We start from the raw sequence: 16,409 nt of genomic DNA on the forward strand, positions 1-16,409 counted from the left end.
TCGTCTATAGCGATAACTCAACTGAAAGTCTGTATAAAGTGGTATTCAGGATGATGTTGGTTCACACTACGAGAAAAGTCGCGTCAGATGCGATTCCTGCACTCCTCATCATTTAAAAGACCAAAACTGCTTAGCGATACGTTGATTCATCGATGAAAAGGGATCTGTTGACATAGAAATGAAACATATGAGGCATTTTTCACAAAGTCAATGAAACTCTGTTTAAAGTGTCGTCGTTTTACAGGTAAAATGGCTCAGATATTGACTGTGATTCTGCTATTGATGAGCGTAGTAATACATGCCCAGAAGGTAGAACAATCCAGACAGAAGCGTGAAGATGACATATCAAATACGTACGAAATAGAAGACGATGTTGAACTGTCTCGGACTAAGCGTCAAACAATCTCAACCTCGATGACATCCACTAGTACCATTACGGTATACGGCGGCTCCATGGAGACAACGCTGCACACAGCTGTCATGGTGGGAACAAAAGCCCTCAACCAGGACATTCAACAAAACCTTGCGTTTTACCAGACAGGTATGTTATGGACAATCCAGGTCGCATGGTACCGCATTGTCCACGTGTCTATCTCTTGACATCTTAGATAGTTAACCGTGTTAAAAAAATCCCGGTCTCTGGTGTTATTTTGCACATGCTTCGTGAATAATTCACAATAATGCATGGAGTTTTTTTGTTGTTTTTTTTTTGTTTTGTAAATCCACACAACAGGTTTCGTCATTCATACGATAGACTACAATCATAACGACTCTTATAGTCGCTTTTCTTCATTTTCTCTTCGGAAATATAGGTACACGTTTATTCCAATAAACAAAGCATTGTCAAATATAACATTTTGAAGTGTTTAAAATTATTCCAACCGTAACTTAATCGACTCTGACATATCTCCGTTCTATCAACTTTAAACAATAATATAGAGCTGGTGAGAAATATCACAAAACGCATTTTTTTTATTGACCACCTTCCTGTCATGCCCCTCCAGTGTATATTGACCACCTTCCTGTCATGCCTCTTACAGCAAATATTGGTCATTTTTCTGTCATGCCCCTTACAGTAAATATTGACCACCTTCCTGTCATGCCCTCCAGTAAATATTGACCACCTTCCTGTCATGCCCTGTCATGACCCTTACAGTAAATATTGACCACCTTTCTGTCATGCCCCTCCAGTAAGTATTGACCACCTTCCTGCCATGACCCTTATAGTAAATATTGACCACCTTCTTGTCATGCTTCTTGCAGTAAATATTGACCACCTTCCTCCTGTCATGTCCCTTACAGTAAATATTAAACACCACCTTCTCGCCATGCCAACTTACAATAAATATTGACCACCTTCCTGTGATGCCAATTACAGTAAATATTGACCACCTTCCTGTGATGCCCCTTACAGTAAATATTGACCACCTTCCTGTCATGCCCCCTTACAGTAAATATTAACCACCTTCCTTGCCATACCCCTTGCAGTAAATATTGACCACATTCCTGTTACGCCCCCTACATTAAATATTGACCACCTTCTTGTAATGCCCCTTACATTAAATATTGACCACCTTCCTGTCGCGCCCCCTACATTAAATATTGACCACATTCCTGTCACGGACCCTAACAGTAAATATTGACCACCTTCTTGTAATGCCCTTTACATTAAATATTGACCACCTTCCTGTCACGTCCCCTACAGTAATATTGACCACATTCCTGTCACGCCCCCTACACCGTAATATTAACCACCTTCTTGTCACGCCCCCTTGGTAAATATAACCTTCCTGTCATGCCCCCTACAGTAGTATATGACCACCTTCCTGTCACGTCCTTACAGTAAATTTATAACCTCCCTTTCATGCCCCTACAGGAAATATAACACCTTTCTGCCACGCCCAATTACAGTAAAATATGACCACCTTCCTGTGATGCCCCTTACAGTAAATATGAACCTTCCTGTCAAGCTCCTACAGTAAATATATAACCTTCCTGTCACGCCCCCTACACCTTCCTGTCAAGCTCCTTACAGTAAATATTGACCACCTTCCTGTCACGCCCCTTACAGTAACATATTGACCACCTTCCTGTCACGCCCCCTACAGTAATATATTGAACCTTCCTGTCACGCCCCCTACAGTATATATTAACCTTCCTGTCACGCCCCCTACAGTAAATATGACCACCTTCCTGTCAAGCTCCTTACAGTATATATAACCTTCCTGTCAAGCCCCCTACAGTAAATATGACCTTCCTGTCAAGCCATTACAATATTATAACCTTCCTGTCACCCCCCTACAGTATATATAACCTTCCTGTCACACCCCCTACAGTAAATAAAACCTTCCTGTCAAGCTCCTTAGATTAAATATAACCTTCCTGACACGCCCCCTACCGTCAATATAACCTTCCTGTCACTTCCTTTCAGCATTTATAACCTTCCTATAACGCCCCCTACAGTAAATATAACCTTCCTGTCACGCCCCCTACAGTAAATATAACCTTCCTGTCACGCCCAATTCAGTAAATATAACCTTCCTGTCACGCCCCTTACAGTATACATAACCTTCCTGTCACGCTCCCTACAGTATATATTACCTTCCTGTCACGCCCCCTACAGTATATATAACCTTCCTGTCACGCCCCCTACAGTATATATAACCTTCCTGTCACGCCCCCTACAGTAAATATAACCTTCCTGTCAAGCTCCTTACAGTATATATAACCTTCCTGTCAAGCCCCCTACAGTAAATATAACCTTCCTGTCAAGCCCCTTACAGTATATATAACCTTCCTGTCACACCCCCTACAGTATATATAACCTTCCTGTCACACCCCCTACAGTAAATATAACCTTCCTGTCAAGCTCCTTACAGTATATATAACCTTCCTGTCAAGCCCCCTACAGTAAATATAACCTTCCTGTCAAGCCCCTTACAGTATATATAACCTTCCTGTCAAGCCCCTTACAGTAAATATAAAGTTCCTGTCACGCCCCCTACAGTAAACATAACCTTCCTGTCATGACCCCTACAGTATAAGTAACCTTCCTGTCACGCCCCCCACAGTATATATAACATTCTTGTCACATCCAATACAGTAAATATAACCTTCCTGTCACGCCCCCTACAGTAATATATAACCTTCCTGTACGCCCCCTACAGTATATATAACCTTCCTCTCACGCCCCCTACAGTATATATAACCTTCCTGTCACGCCCCCTACAGTATATATAACCTTCCTCTCACGCCCCCTACAGTATATATAACCTTCCTGTCACGCCCCCTACAGAATATATAACCTTCCTGTCACGCCCCCCTACAGTAATATAACCGTCCTATCACGCACCACTACAGTATATATAACCTTCCTGTCCTGCTCCTGTGTTACAGGTGTGGATTCCAATGACGACCAAAAGTACTCTACTCAGTTGGACATGTTCGCCGCTCCCTCGGCCATATCTGGCAGCATGAATAAATGTGCCTATCTTGAGTTGTTATTGGTGTATGAGATACAGAGAATGTACGTACCACAAACATTGTCATTCATTATCAATCATATATATAATACCATTCTTATTTCATTGTTATTTTTTGTCGTCAAATTATTAGTATATAGACCGTTGAGGTCACCCGATAACTTGTCATTAGAAGTAATTTTTAATTCTCAACAACTCTTTTATATCAATCAATAAGTACTTAACCGTTCAAGCAATTTTAGATATCTATGTATATACATGCATTTTGCGACGCTTATCCATTACATTCAGTTCTTTGGCTGTTTTAGTTACTCAATAATACCAGGCATGTTCAAGCAAATTTAGTTGTCCAGCAATACTTCCACTGTTCCAGCATTTTAGTTACCCATAAGTGTTTTTGGCCGTTTTTTAGTCACTAAATGTTATTGTTATTAACGACTCACTTTGTGTGTTATCGTTTGTTTATGTGCAAACACACCAATTCAGAGAGACACGTAGTGGAGGTTAAGTACCGTTGCTTTGTTTTGACATTCTAATAAAATTTGCCTATTCTGTCATATATATCCTTAACATGAAGAAATTACTGGATTTTGAATTATCCATAGGAATGAAATGAAAGGATATCTTTTCCTTAAAGATGCTCCACAGCCGAAGGAGCATAAGTGATACCCATCATTTGAACAATTTGTATATATATGTATAATTAACACAAAAACAAATAATTTAAAATAATCTATTTTGCTTTCGAAGAATGCGCAATCAGTACTGCATTCTATTTCGGACATAGTGTCACGGATTTTTTCGAGATACACTTAATTATTTTTAACAAAATAAGAAGCTCAAACTTTTCAATGGTGTTAATGGTGCAAAGAAAGTTACTTTTGTAACTGAAGAAAAAATACTTAATCGTCTGCTCCTGTTTTTGATACCTAGAATGGTTTTTTATGGAATTCTTTAACATTGATGAAACCTAAACTAGTTGATGAACACAAACTCCCCTGTAAGACCCTTGATTGGCCCAGTACCAATAAGCGGATGCAGACTCCACCACAGTTAGGATATTAAATCACATTTTTAAAATCTTCATTTCAGAACCAAGACCAACGTTGACCAGTTGTTGTACAATAGTAGCTGGCAGACTGCGTTGAAGGCGTTATTAAACAAGTACTGTACTACACAGCAGTCCATCCCTGTATGTGATCCTAACTCAAGGTTCAGAACTATAGACGGATCCTGTAACAACCTCAAACATCCCAGATGGGGCATGTCAATAAGGGCCCAGAAACGTTACTCGCGGCCTGAATACCAAGACGGTATGCCATAGCTCTCTTCGTCATAAAGCTAATATCTTGTTGTATTAAGATTTACTTTAAATTTTCTTTTTCTTTTTCTTATTAAATTTTAAAGCACAATACAACCTTTAAAAATGTTCATTATTAGAAAACTTTCCAAAATATCCCTTGCTCTGCTGTGTTTTAGGTATCGGCGCTCCACGGAGTCAGTCGTCCGTTGCCAAATACAGCCTACCGAGTCCACGTGTGGTCAGTAACCATGTGTTCAATGCAGGTCCAACCTCCGCATTATCATCGGATATTACGTCTATGCACATGTCCTTTGGTCAGTTCCTTGACCACGACTTTATTTTCACTCCGGTCATCAAAGGTTAGTAAATGTCACCTGGTGCACTTCAAGTTCCTTTTCGATTTCTGTTATCGCGGTTTTGTTGTTATGAACTTAGCAAATTCTAGTGCAATCTGATTAAAATCCAGATCCTTATTATCACTACGTTTGATAAGAGGATCTGACAACATTCCATTAGAGGTCACGTCAAGATGACCTTTGGTAATGGCCAATCAAAATTGCACTGCCAGAATCTTGACTGGGAACGAAATAGTTTGAAAAAGCTGTCCGAATTATTCTCGTGTACTTGGTCATCTCGCCCAAAGAGCACAACAAAGCTAAAAGTATATGTATACTGGGACGAAATGGCGTTATCAATTGGCGTAGCAATGTGTAGAAAATGTATGTGATCTGAAGCACACGTGGTAGAAAGGTCATCCGAACATGACCCTCTATGGGATGTTCTCAAATCCTCTATTTAACGAATCAGATTGATTCTAGTGGTACACAATGTAGTGGTGTAAAGTTACGCACCATTCGATGTAGACTTTTGCCGAAATATGCATAAATACATCATCAATAAATGTTGTCATTGCGGTTACCTGATTAAATCAATTAAGTATTTTGCAGCAATTCAAATGAATCCTGTTTATACCAAAATAACTAATCGTCCGCAAGGTTTAGTTCTGTTCATTCCCTGAACACTTCTCTTTTTTCAAATGTTATGATGAGCAAAATATCAAGTCGTTATATTTTACTTTACATTTACGCCAGTGGTCATACCTTAACACCATATCAATCTTTTATCCACTAAAATTTGAAACCAATGTAATATTGATATGTACCAGATTATTTTGAAATGTTGACATGCTTGGATGTTTTATTTGGGCGTTTTTTGTAGGTGAAGGCGGCGTGGGAATCAACTGCTGTGCCACCGCCGCTACAGCCAAACGGTAAGAGCGTTACACAAATCCAAGTGCCGAAGGCATTTTTATATGACCCATTTTATTCGATAATCTAGTTTCCGTGATTACTTCATATGTGACAGATGTTACAATTACAAATATTATGCAAATCCGGCAAACTATATCTATTAATCGATATCAGAACGATAATTTGCAAACACTGGGGTGTCTTTGTGCTAACTTTTCTGTCGTCCTAATGATAGAACAAAGCAGGAGAACATGTTCTCAGATCAAATACCACACCACCTTTTAGGCGATAACAGCGGGAACAAATATGGCGCCTACCCATTCATTCACATCTAATCATACTAGTATTAATTTCTCGTTGACTATCTTGATTAGACAAGTATATGTACCAGAAAAATATATGCGAGTGTTCATCAGGCCCCAGTTTCAAGAACCTTCATTGGATAATGAATTGTTCAACTTTAAATCATTCACAAAGTCTTAAGTTAGGAATATTCCTTTACCCTTGCCAGTTAGAGAATTCTTTAAAGTTGACGAGGGTTCTTGCAATTTATCCAGTACAAGGTTGTACACAGCCCTTATTATAAATGGCGCTTGAATTCATCAGTAAACCACTTAATCACAGTCTGCTCAACGGCATTTTTGGGTCTATCATCTATCGACAGAGACCCACAGATAAATAAGTGGTACTGGGTCAAAAACGGTGCAATGGTATCTCACTTGACTTAAAACAATTTTCTTCCATATTGAACATATTCTTCAATGTTTCTGCCATCTTTATTTGTTCTTAGTTCAACAACACAAGCAAGGTTATGTTCTTGATCGGTCTTAAAAAAAATCCGGATTTAAAGAAAACATAAATTGATTTTGGTCGACCTCATATCAACATTTACACTACAAAACATACTTTTTACTATTTTAATAAAAAAAACTTTTTTATTTTTTACACTACAAAAACATACTATCTTGCTGTTTTCCATCTTTACCTCATTGTTTGTTATTTGTTGTGTTTGACAGACCAGAGTGTTTTCCTATTATTGTGCCCTCTGGTGACCCTCACATCAAAGAGACTTGTATGAACTTTGTCCGTTCCTCCGCTGCCGTCGATGACAACCTCCGGGGTATGACTAATAAATTATAAACTATTTGACGTAGTATTGGTATCAAACGCCGTCAGTTTCCAAAGTTTATTTGGTGTATACAGGATGTGGTTATTGACAAATGTAATTTTTTCATATACTAGTATTATACATGTTTATTGTATAATGTAGCATTATGATAAACTCGGGGATCAAAGTGCAGTATCCTTCTTCTCTTAGGTTACCGTGATCAGCTGAACGAAGTGACGTCATATGTGGATGCCTCTAACGTATACGGGTCAACGAAAAAGAAGATGATGGAACTGCGAGATGGCGTGAAGAAACGAGGTTAGTTTTCAAGAGCAAGATTTCGTATCTAAAGTATGTCCAAGCCAGGGTATCAACAATATGGAGGCAATGATTATATCATTCCGTGCCGAATACAGGCAAACCCTCGCCCTCGGAACAAAAGCAATTAATGAATCCTCTCTGACGATTTTCTAGTAATCTGAGATCGAAATTGTTTCATTTCGTCTTGAAAATATATGGAATTGAATCTTTCGAAATGAAAACAATTGAATTATTCTACATGAACAATGGATATTCATAGTATGTATATATCAATGAGAAAACAATACACAAAAGTGTAATATTGGTGCATATATCAAATACGTACATGTATATGGATAATACTATATGGATAATACCACATAAACCGAATCAAAGGTCCCTTAATTTACATAAGATATGGAATATCTTTGAAAAGGTGCTTATTACTTACAAAAAGTGATGGACATAGGGCAACACCCTGCTCTTGAAGTTCTGAAGTTCAAAATGGGTTTTGTTTGTATATACCCGAGGGTGGCCAAAAGGCCGAAAATTTGTAAAAGAAGAGACATTTATACTGTTTAAAATAGATGATTTCTCCCTCTTATAAGCATGCATATTATTACCATGGTGAAAGAAGATCACGTGGAAAGCACAAACACTTACAGCATTATGTGAATGAGGCGTTAATTAATGAGCGGCAGCCTTTCACTATCCTAACATCAAACTTGGTCGCCGATTGCATTTTTCACCCAACAGCCTCACCTGTCAGTTCTGCTATTTTTCATTTCGATTACAAAGTTCCGTGATTTGTAGGAATTTGCTAAAAACTGACATCGTGACGTGTCCACGGATGCAGACTACAAGAAAATTTGCATCCCAATTGAAATTGACACCAGCTCAGTCATCAGCTGGTTTGGCTTGCCACTTGCAACAACATGTCAAAACTGCATAGGCTATACATAAGATTTTACATAGGCCGACATAATTCTCTCTAGCCTCGGGCCATCGGACCACCTTTACTTCCGAACACTTCCTCAGGAGGACGATTGTTTGGAAATTAACTTGAAGTTTCTAAAACAGTTCTTTAAAATGGACTATACATAATGTATATATTAGTATGTCTTTAATTTTCTCGAGTAATTAATCTGAACGGAATATCAGATACTCTTGGGAGACATGTTGGCGATCTGCGTTAAAATTTTAGATTTTGTGATGAATTTGCTTATTCACGATTTCTAAATATTTTAGTATTATCATTGTATAAACGCACCCATACTAATCATTATTAATTCTAAAATGAGCAGGAAAATGAAATGAATACGCGGGAGAACGAGGGTCTATGGTAGCTCTACGCACCTGCTGGTAATGACAACGTACATCATGTACCTAAAACATCTTTTAGCACTGAACACATAGATCTCGTATCTGAAGAATGTCCTAGCACTGAACACTTAGATCTCGTATCTAAAGTATGTCCTAGCACTGAACACTTAGATCTCGTATCTGAAGCATGTCCTAGCACTGAACACTTAGATCTCGTATCTTAAGTATGTCCTAGCACTGAACACTTAGATCTCGTATCTGAAGCATGTTCTAGCACTGAACACGTAGATCTCGTATCTGAAGAATGTCCTAGCACTGAACACTTAGATCTCGTATCTAAAGTATGTCCTAGCACTGAACACTTAGATCTCGTATCTGAAGCATGTCCTAGCACTGAACACTTAGATCTCGTATCTGAAGCATGTCCTAGCACTGAACACGTAGATCTCGTATCTGAAGTATGTCCTAGCACTGAACACGTAATTCTCGTATCTGAAGTATGTCCTAACACTTAACACTTAGATCTCGTATCTATTTCCTAGCATTGGACACGATTGTTTCCCTATGTCAGCCTTGAATGGTTTGTAATAAATTTCAATGATCAAAATCCAACATCTTTGATATAAAATTAATGTACCTAAAACATCTTTTAGCACTGAACACGTGGATCTCGTATCTGAAGAATGTCCTAGCACTGAACACTTAGATCTCGTATCTAAAGTATGTCCTAGCACTGAACACTTAGATCTCGTATCTGAAGCATGTCCTAGCACTGAACACTTAGATCTCGTATCTTAAGTATGTCCTAGCACTGAACACGTAGATCTCGTATCTGAAGCATGTTCTAGCACTGAACACGTAGATCTCGTATCTGAAGAATGTCCTAGCACTGAACACTTAGATCTCGTATCTAAAGTATGTCCTAGCACTGAACACGTAGATCTCGTATCTGAAGTATGTCCTAGCACTGGACACTTAGATCTTGTATCTGAAGTATGTCCTTACACTGAACACGTAATTCTCGTATCTGAAGTATGTCCTAACACTTAACACTTAGATCTCGTATCTATTTCCTAGCATTGGACACGATTGTTTCGCTATGTCAGCCTTGAATGGTTTGTAACAAACTTCAATGATCAAAATCCAACATCTTTGATATAAAATTGATAAATCGGTCCTAAATGCAATATGGACAACTAGGTTTCTAGTGGAACCTAAATATGAAATTTGAGACGGATCCCTTCAGAACTTTCTGAGAAATAGTGATATCAAACTTCAACTATCAAAATCCAAGATGGCTGCCTGTCGGCCATCTTGTCGACCGATCGGTCCCAAAATGCAATATGCACAAGACGAGTCATAGGGAAACCTACATATGATATCTACGACAGGTCCCTCAATTCTTTTTGAGAAATAGCGGTAACAAGAACTGTTAACGGAAGGAAATGGAATTCAGGGTGCACTACTTGTTAATAAAGCCGGACTTACCAGTCAAAATAAATCAGAACATGCTGTCTTGTTTAGCTTTACATTTGTATTTTGAATATGGAATGGAGTGTAAATATTATGAAAACTTATCACAAAACCGTCGCTATTATCTTCATCACGGATAATTGAAGATTGCATCCGTATAGTTATGTAAAATATAATTGTGATTTGAAATATGACGGTTAGGCCTGTTGGACTGAAAATGTTATCCACTCACAGGAGCTTATCTAAACTAGTTCTTCAATGTTAATCTTTGTAGAAATAAGATTGCCTATTTTCATATTCATTATAGGGTTGCTTAAAGTTGACGTTTATAACCGACTTCCGGAAGGTAAAAACAAATGTTTCAAAGACGTCAAGGAGGACTACTGCCAGGACGCAGGTAAGCTAACTACAACACCGACAAATCACCACTTAGGTTGGTCTGTCTACTATCAGGACGCAGGTAAGCTAACTACAACACCGACAAATCACCACTTAGGTTGGTCTGTCTACTATCAGGACGCAGGTAAGCTAACTACAACACCGACAAATCACCACTTAGGTTGGTCTGTCTACTATCAGGACGCAGGTAAGCTAACTGCAACATCGTCGAATCATTAAGATTGGTCTGTCTAATGTCAGGACTTAGGTAAGCTAATTGCAGCATCGTTGAATCACTAAGGTTGATCTGTCTAAAGTCATGACGCAGGTAAGCTAATTACAACATCGTCGAATTAATAATGTTGGCCTGTCTAAAGTCTGGACGCAGAAGGTCAAAAAGCAATTTAACTAATAAGGGAGTATTCTATTATTAATTAAAACATATTAAAAGCAGGTCGTTGGTTTGTAATAACAGATAGTCTATCAAAGAGGTGACTGGTTCTGGCCTCAAGTATGTCCCCCATGTTTAGTGAGTATGGAAGTTTTCTACTGTATTGACAGTAATCACACTTTGTTTTATTCCAGGGGACAAACGAGTCAACGTTGTACCAAACTTAGGAGCGGTACATTTGCTTTGGGTGCGGGAACACAATCGTGTCGTGAAAATCCTGGCCAGTCATAACCCTTCCTGGGACGACGATAGGCTATTTTATGAAGGCAGGAAGATCGTCATCGCAATGATGCAGCACATTGTGTACAACGAGTATCTGCCGATTATCTTAAATTCGACCTATTTGGATTGGTTTCAACTGACTCTGCGTCCCACGGGTTATAGTTACTTGTACACAGACACTGCAGATGCTACGGTGGCTAATGTGTTTGGAGTCGCCGCCTTCCGCTTTGGTCATTCTCAGATCACCAACATACAGGCCCAATATAGCCCATCACACGTACCCACTAACACAGTACCTATCGAAAAGACATTCCATCGCCCTCATATGTGTGAAGATATGAAAGGAAAAGGTGGTGAGGGCGTCCTTCGTTGGCTTAGCAACGCCAGGGCAACAAAGAGCGATAGGTAAACGTTGTAGAGTTTCAAAGAATTTACAATTTCATTTGCAATCCAAATTCCTGTAATTGTATAACATGAAATATTCCTAGAAATATCATTGTTTTTATGGTTTCATTCTACCCACGGCAAAAGAAAACTTAAATTTTGTTTCCGCATTCTATATTGTAGAAATGTCTCGATTACCGCGGATATTAGTTGATTTTGTATCAAAGCTTTTAGCTGACATTAATTTTGTCATACATTCTTTGCTAGTTTCGGCATGGTAACCATACATTTTAGTAAAGTCAATTTGACATAACAAACATCACAAATGTGTAATAACATATTTACTCTTGTATCGAATTGCAGGTTTTTTGAAACAGGAATTCGGAACAAGCTATTCCCCGACCCAAAAGGTAACGCTATGGACCTTCCCGCCATTAATGTAAATAGAGGACGAGACCATGGCATTCCGCCATATAATGTTTGGCGGGAATGGTGCCACCTGCCTCAGGCCAAGACGTTCCAAGCCGGAGTCACTGGCGGCCTTAAACATCACACTTCATCAGCCGCTGCGGCACTAAAAAGCGTCTACAAGTATGTACTGTTTAGAAATATCACAAACGTTTGTTTATCCCTATTTTAAAATAGTACTGTATGTCCTTATTTTAACTTTTGCCTTGTGCCAGGTGGTAAAGATGTTTCGCCGTTATGGTTAACCACTATCTCTCCATCTCCGGGCGCCATATACTCGCTCATGGTGAAAGTTTCACTTAAGACATTACCTAGTGTAATGAAGAAGTGTTCTTTAGTGTTTTCATATATCAATCAGCCATACTACACGTAAAAGATATCCTTGTGGATTGAGGTGGACAATAAATGTTCCACCATTTTACCAGTTTTTTCTCCGCCTTCTAAACCTGTTTACGTTAACCTGACTTTCAAAATTGTAGTAGGACGTTAAACAAAAATATCTGTTCTCATCCTAAATATACTGATGATTTAACTTGCATATATCGTTATCTCCGTCAGACATCCAGACGACATTGACTTGTACGCTGGAGCCATGTCGGAGACATCAATAAAAGGCGGAATCGTCGGTCCAACATTTGCCTGTATCATTGCATATCAGTTCCAACAGGTGAAGATAGGAGATCGTTTCTGGTACGAAAACAATCTCGGCAAGCGTGGCTTAAACCCAGGTAATATAATCATATTATCATTTTTCGGTATATTATTTACTTTAATTTTTCTAATTTCTTTGATGTGTTGGCGCTTTTGCTCGTAGGCACAGTTTGTTTGCGTTTTTGCTCGTAGGCACAGTTTGTTTGCGTATTGGCACTTCAAGAAATGCCAACAAGAAATAAATAAAACAAGACCAAAAATAAAACGTATATGACTGAAAATACCCCCATTAACATGATAATCTAAAAAGCCTACGGACGACTTTTTGTAAAAATATATACAATGTAATTTAATCAATACATTTCTGTATATATGAGCTGAACCAAAGGCAAGTTTTTTAAACACCCCCCCCCCCCTCCCCCCATCCCCCGCCGACATTCTACTTTTACTGTTACTTTAAGCTTTGTATAATTGTTAAATTGTTCATGCCATTTAATAGATATACTCCTGACACTCTATTTAGTAGTTATATTTGTTCCATATTTGGCTTTATATTATTGAGTCTAGCTAGTCGATGGGTGGTTGTTAAAGTAACAACCCTAATTAATACAATATATATCATTTATAATTATCCTATTGATTGCAGACCATATCATTTATATTATATTATAATTATCCTATTGATTGCAGACCATATCATTTATATTATATTATAATTATCCTATTGATTGCAGACCATATCATTAATATTATATTATAATTATCCTATTGATTGCAGACCAACTGAATGAGATCAGAAAATATAGTCTCTCAAAGGTTATATGTAACAACATAGAAGTTACCAAGATGCAGCCAAGGGCATTCCGAACAGTCAGCGCAAAGTAAGTAAAACGATAACTGTTCAGTACGTATTTTATTAGAACTTTTTTTTTTTTTCTTTGTAAATTGTACAAATCATCTTTTTTCTCGGCAATTGAATTCGGCTATTTACAGTTAAAGACAATTTATCATTAGTTGAAACGTTTCCATGGCGATTTTATTTTAGTGTATTCACCACTCAAAATTTCATTGCGCGCAAGAGCATGTTTATTGCACTTCACTACGTTTTTGTGTTTTAAAGTGAACAGTCGGGCAAGGATGGCTAAAGTCGGTAAAAATGGTGTGAATGTATCCAGTATGATTTCTTATGAAATGGAAAAATAAAATCTCTCGCCAAAATCTGTCTGCGTACGAAGAAATTAATTTAAAGTATAGGAATCCTAATACGTCCTCCCGGCTGACTATGTCCGTGGTTACATTTACACGCAGCCTCGCTTTCAATGCTTTCAACTTTCCTTTACTTTAATGGTCAGAACTGGGAAACTAAGCAGAACTTGGCCGTCGTATTAATATGTGAGAACTTTTGGAAGGCCAATGAACGCATTTAGACTGGTTTTCTTTGCCCGACTATTCACTTTAAACTCGCTATGAATTTTACAGACACGTTCAGTGTAAATACTGTAGTTTGTTAAACCTATTGAATTCCATTTAGGTTTGAATGTGATTTGGTCTATCGATGTATAGAAAAAGAGCAATCTGAATAAATCGCGGATATAGAATATTTTAAAGTGTCCATATCAAACATGATTACTACAATGTATTAGTAAATGTGTCACGTACTCGAACAAAATGGCACTTCTCGTGTATTCTACTTGTCAGAACTTATATATTGCATATTTCGAAGAACATTATACACGGAGGTTTTGTGTGATGTTGTGCGACTGTCTGTGTAAGTGTGTTGGGGACTATTTAACGTATCTACCACTCTTACAATCTGTCTAATTTTACACTCTCTCTACGCTTTAAAAACAAGACCCTTTTGTACATTTTGTATGATAAATTATAACTTAACAGATTGTCGTTCGTATGCTGTGTTTATTATACTAAACTTCCATTTACAGTAATCAACGTATAGACTGCTCAAAAATACCGGATGTCGACCTGTCATTATGGATAGATATGAATCAATGTAAGTTTAAATGAACGAATTATTCTGTCAAGATGTAAAGTAATAATTAATCAAATCAGGTTAACTTCAAGTATGGTTATATTCATGGCTAGAAAATATCGTTTTGTTCACGGCTTACTATCAAATGTAATTGTTTCAATAATGTCATTATATAGTAATATCAGTATAATTATAGCAATATTTCATTGTTGATTTAACTATAATTATGTATAGCAATATGTAATTGTTAATTTCACAATCATAATTACAACAATTTTCATTATTTCACAATTATCTTGGCAATATATTGTTATTACCTTAATTTACATTATTGTTTTACATTAATCATGGTTATATTCTTTGTGATTTCGTTTTTCAGGTTATACATAATCAGCGATATTTCCGAAGATTTTCGTTTTGGCCGTTTTATTAAATTCTCTGTGAAAAATATTACTTTTACTATTGTTATTATTTTTTTTATCTATTTGCCGTATTATATTTCCCAGTTTTGGTGACTTAATGGAACACTTTCTAGTCAATAGAGATACAGTTAGGGCTAATGACGTGTATTGAAAATCTGTAAATAAGTTTTCTTCACAAATTATAATATATCGGATAGTCATTAAAGATGAAATTATGTTCAATCTGTCGTAAAATATCATAGCTATTTAAAAAATTTTTTTTGATTGTGCGTTTTGAACCACATCAAGCACTAATCTTTTTGTCCAGATGTAATGAATATCGTAAAATCGGAAACTTTTCAAATAGGTTAGCTTCAAATATTGCTATGTTCACTGCTAGACATTTACGTTGCCCATAGTGATATTCGATACAATGTCATAATCATAAATAAATATCCGTTAAATAATCAATATTACAAGTATCATTAATAGTATAAGGTCTACATACGCTAAATGTCAATCGGTGTGAAGTTATTGAGAAAGTTACACTGGGATATTTTGATCAAGTCGCAACCTGTTTCTAGATAAATCTCTTGGTGTCATTTTTGGACCGGTGAATCTGGTAGAAAATTTCCTACTCAAAATATTAAAGACTGACTAAAACTATGTCATACAACAAACCAAACGGAACACTTACCCTAGGGCATTGAAGAAGACGAGGGATTCCGATGTGCACCGCCTTCTAGTGAGAATGGAAATTATTTCAAATTAAATATCTAGTGAATGATTTTAAAATCTTTTGTTTAAAGATGCTCCACCGCCTACAGAGTATAAAGGGTATTTATCATTGGAACAATAATTGGTGTTTAATCGTTTATATATATGTCTAATTAACAAATAATATAAAATAATTTGTTTTGCATTTGGTGCATGCGTAATCAGTTCTTCATTCCATATAGGATATAGTGCCACGGACTTTTTTCGGGATCAATTAATTATTATTAGAAGCTCAAACTTTTCAAAGGTGGTAATAGTGTAAAGTAAGTAACTTTTGTAACTGAAGAGAAATACTAAATCGTCTGCTGTTTTTTATAGTGAAAAAATTACCATTTGTCAGCGGTGGAGCAACTTTAAGATGTGTTAATATGAAAACATAGTATGGTTTTTAATTCAAACTACGATCTTAATCGAGGCATTTATATAAAAGAAGATATATTACAATACGTTA

General features: G+C 37.2%; 1 protein-coding gene across 1 annotated transcript; it reads left to right on the forward strand.

The window, feature by feature from the left end:
- The first annotated feature begins 249 nt into the window (after window positions 1–249).
- LOC138322156 (peroxidase-like) lies at window positions 250–15,370 on the forward strand. Its single transcript, XM_069266207.1, has 14 exons — window positions 250–541; window positions 3,397–3,526; window positions 4,575–4,795; window positions 4,962–5,144; window positions 6,004–6,055; window positions 7,052–7,155; window positions 7,354–7,461; window positions 10,547–10,636; window positions 11,203–11,695; window positions 12,038–12,265; window positions 12,701–12,870; window positions 13,572–13,674; window positions 14,734–14,801; window positions 15,160–15,370. The coding sequence occupies exons 1-14, from the start codon at window positions 250–252 to the stop codon at window positions 15,168–15,170; spliced, it is 2,253 nt and encodes a 750-aa protein (XP_069122308.1). The 3' UTR covers window positions 15,171–15,370.
- Window positions 15,371–16,409: the final 1,039 nt, after the last annotated feature.

Source organism: Argopecten irradians, chromosome 4, assembly GCF_041381155.1.
Source record: "Argopecten irradians isolate NY chromosome 4, Ai_NY, whole genome shotgun sequence".
NCBI classification, from domain to species: Eukaryota; Metazoa; Mollusca; class Bivalvia; order Pectinida; family Pectinidae; genus Argopecten; species Argopecten irradians.

Bases quoted from the DNA above. Each gene is read 5' to 3' on its own strand.
- LOC138322156 (XM_069266207.1), top strand. From the start codon at position 250: ATGGCTCAGATATTGACTGTGATTCTGCTATTGATGAGCGTAGTAATA. The intron at 4,796-4,961 runs GTATGCCATAGC...GCTGTGTTTTAG, and splicing joins GCGGCCTGAATACCAAGACG to GTATCGGCGCTCCACGGAGT. The intron at 12,266-12,700 runs GTATGTACTGTT...TATCTCCGTCAG, and splicing joins GCACTAAAAAGCGTCTACAA to ACATCCAGACGACATTGACT.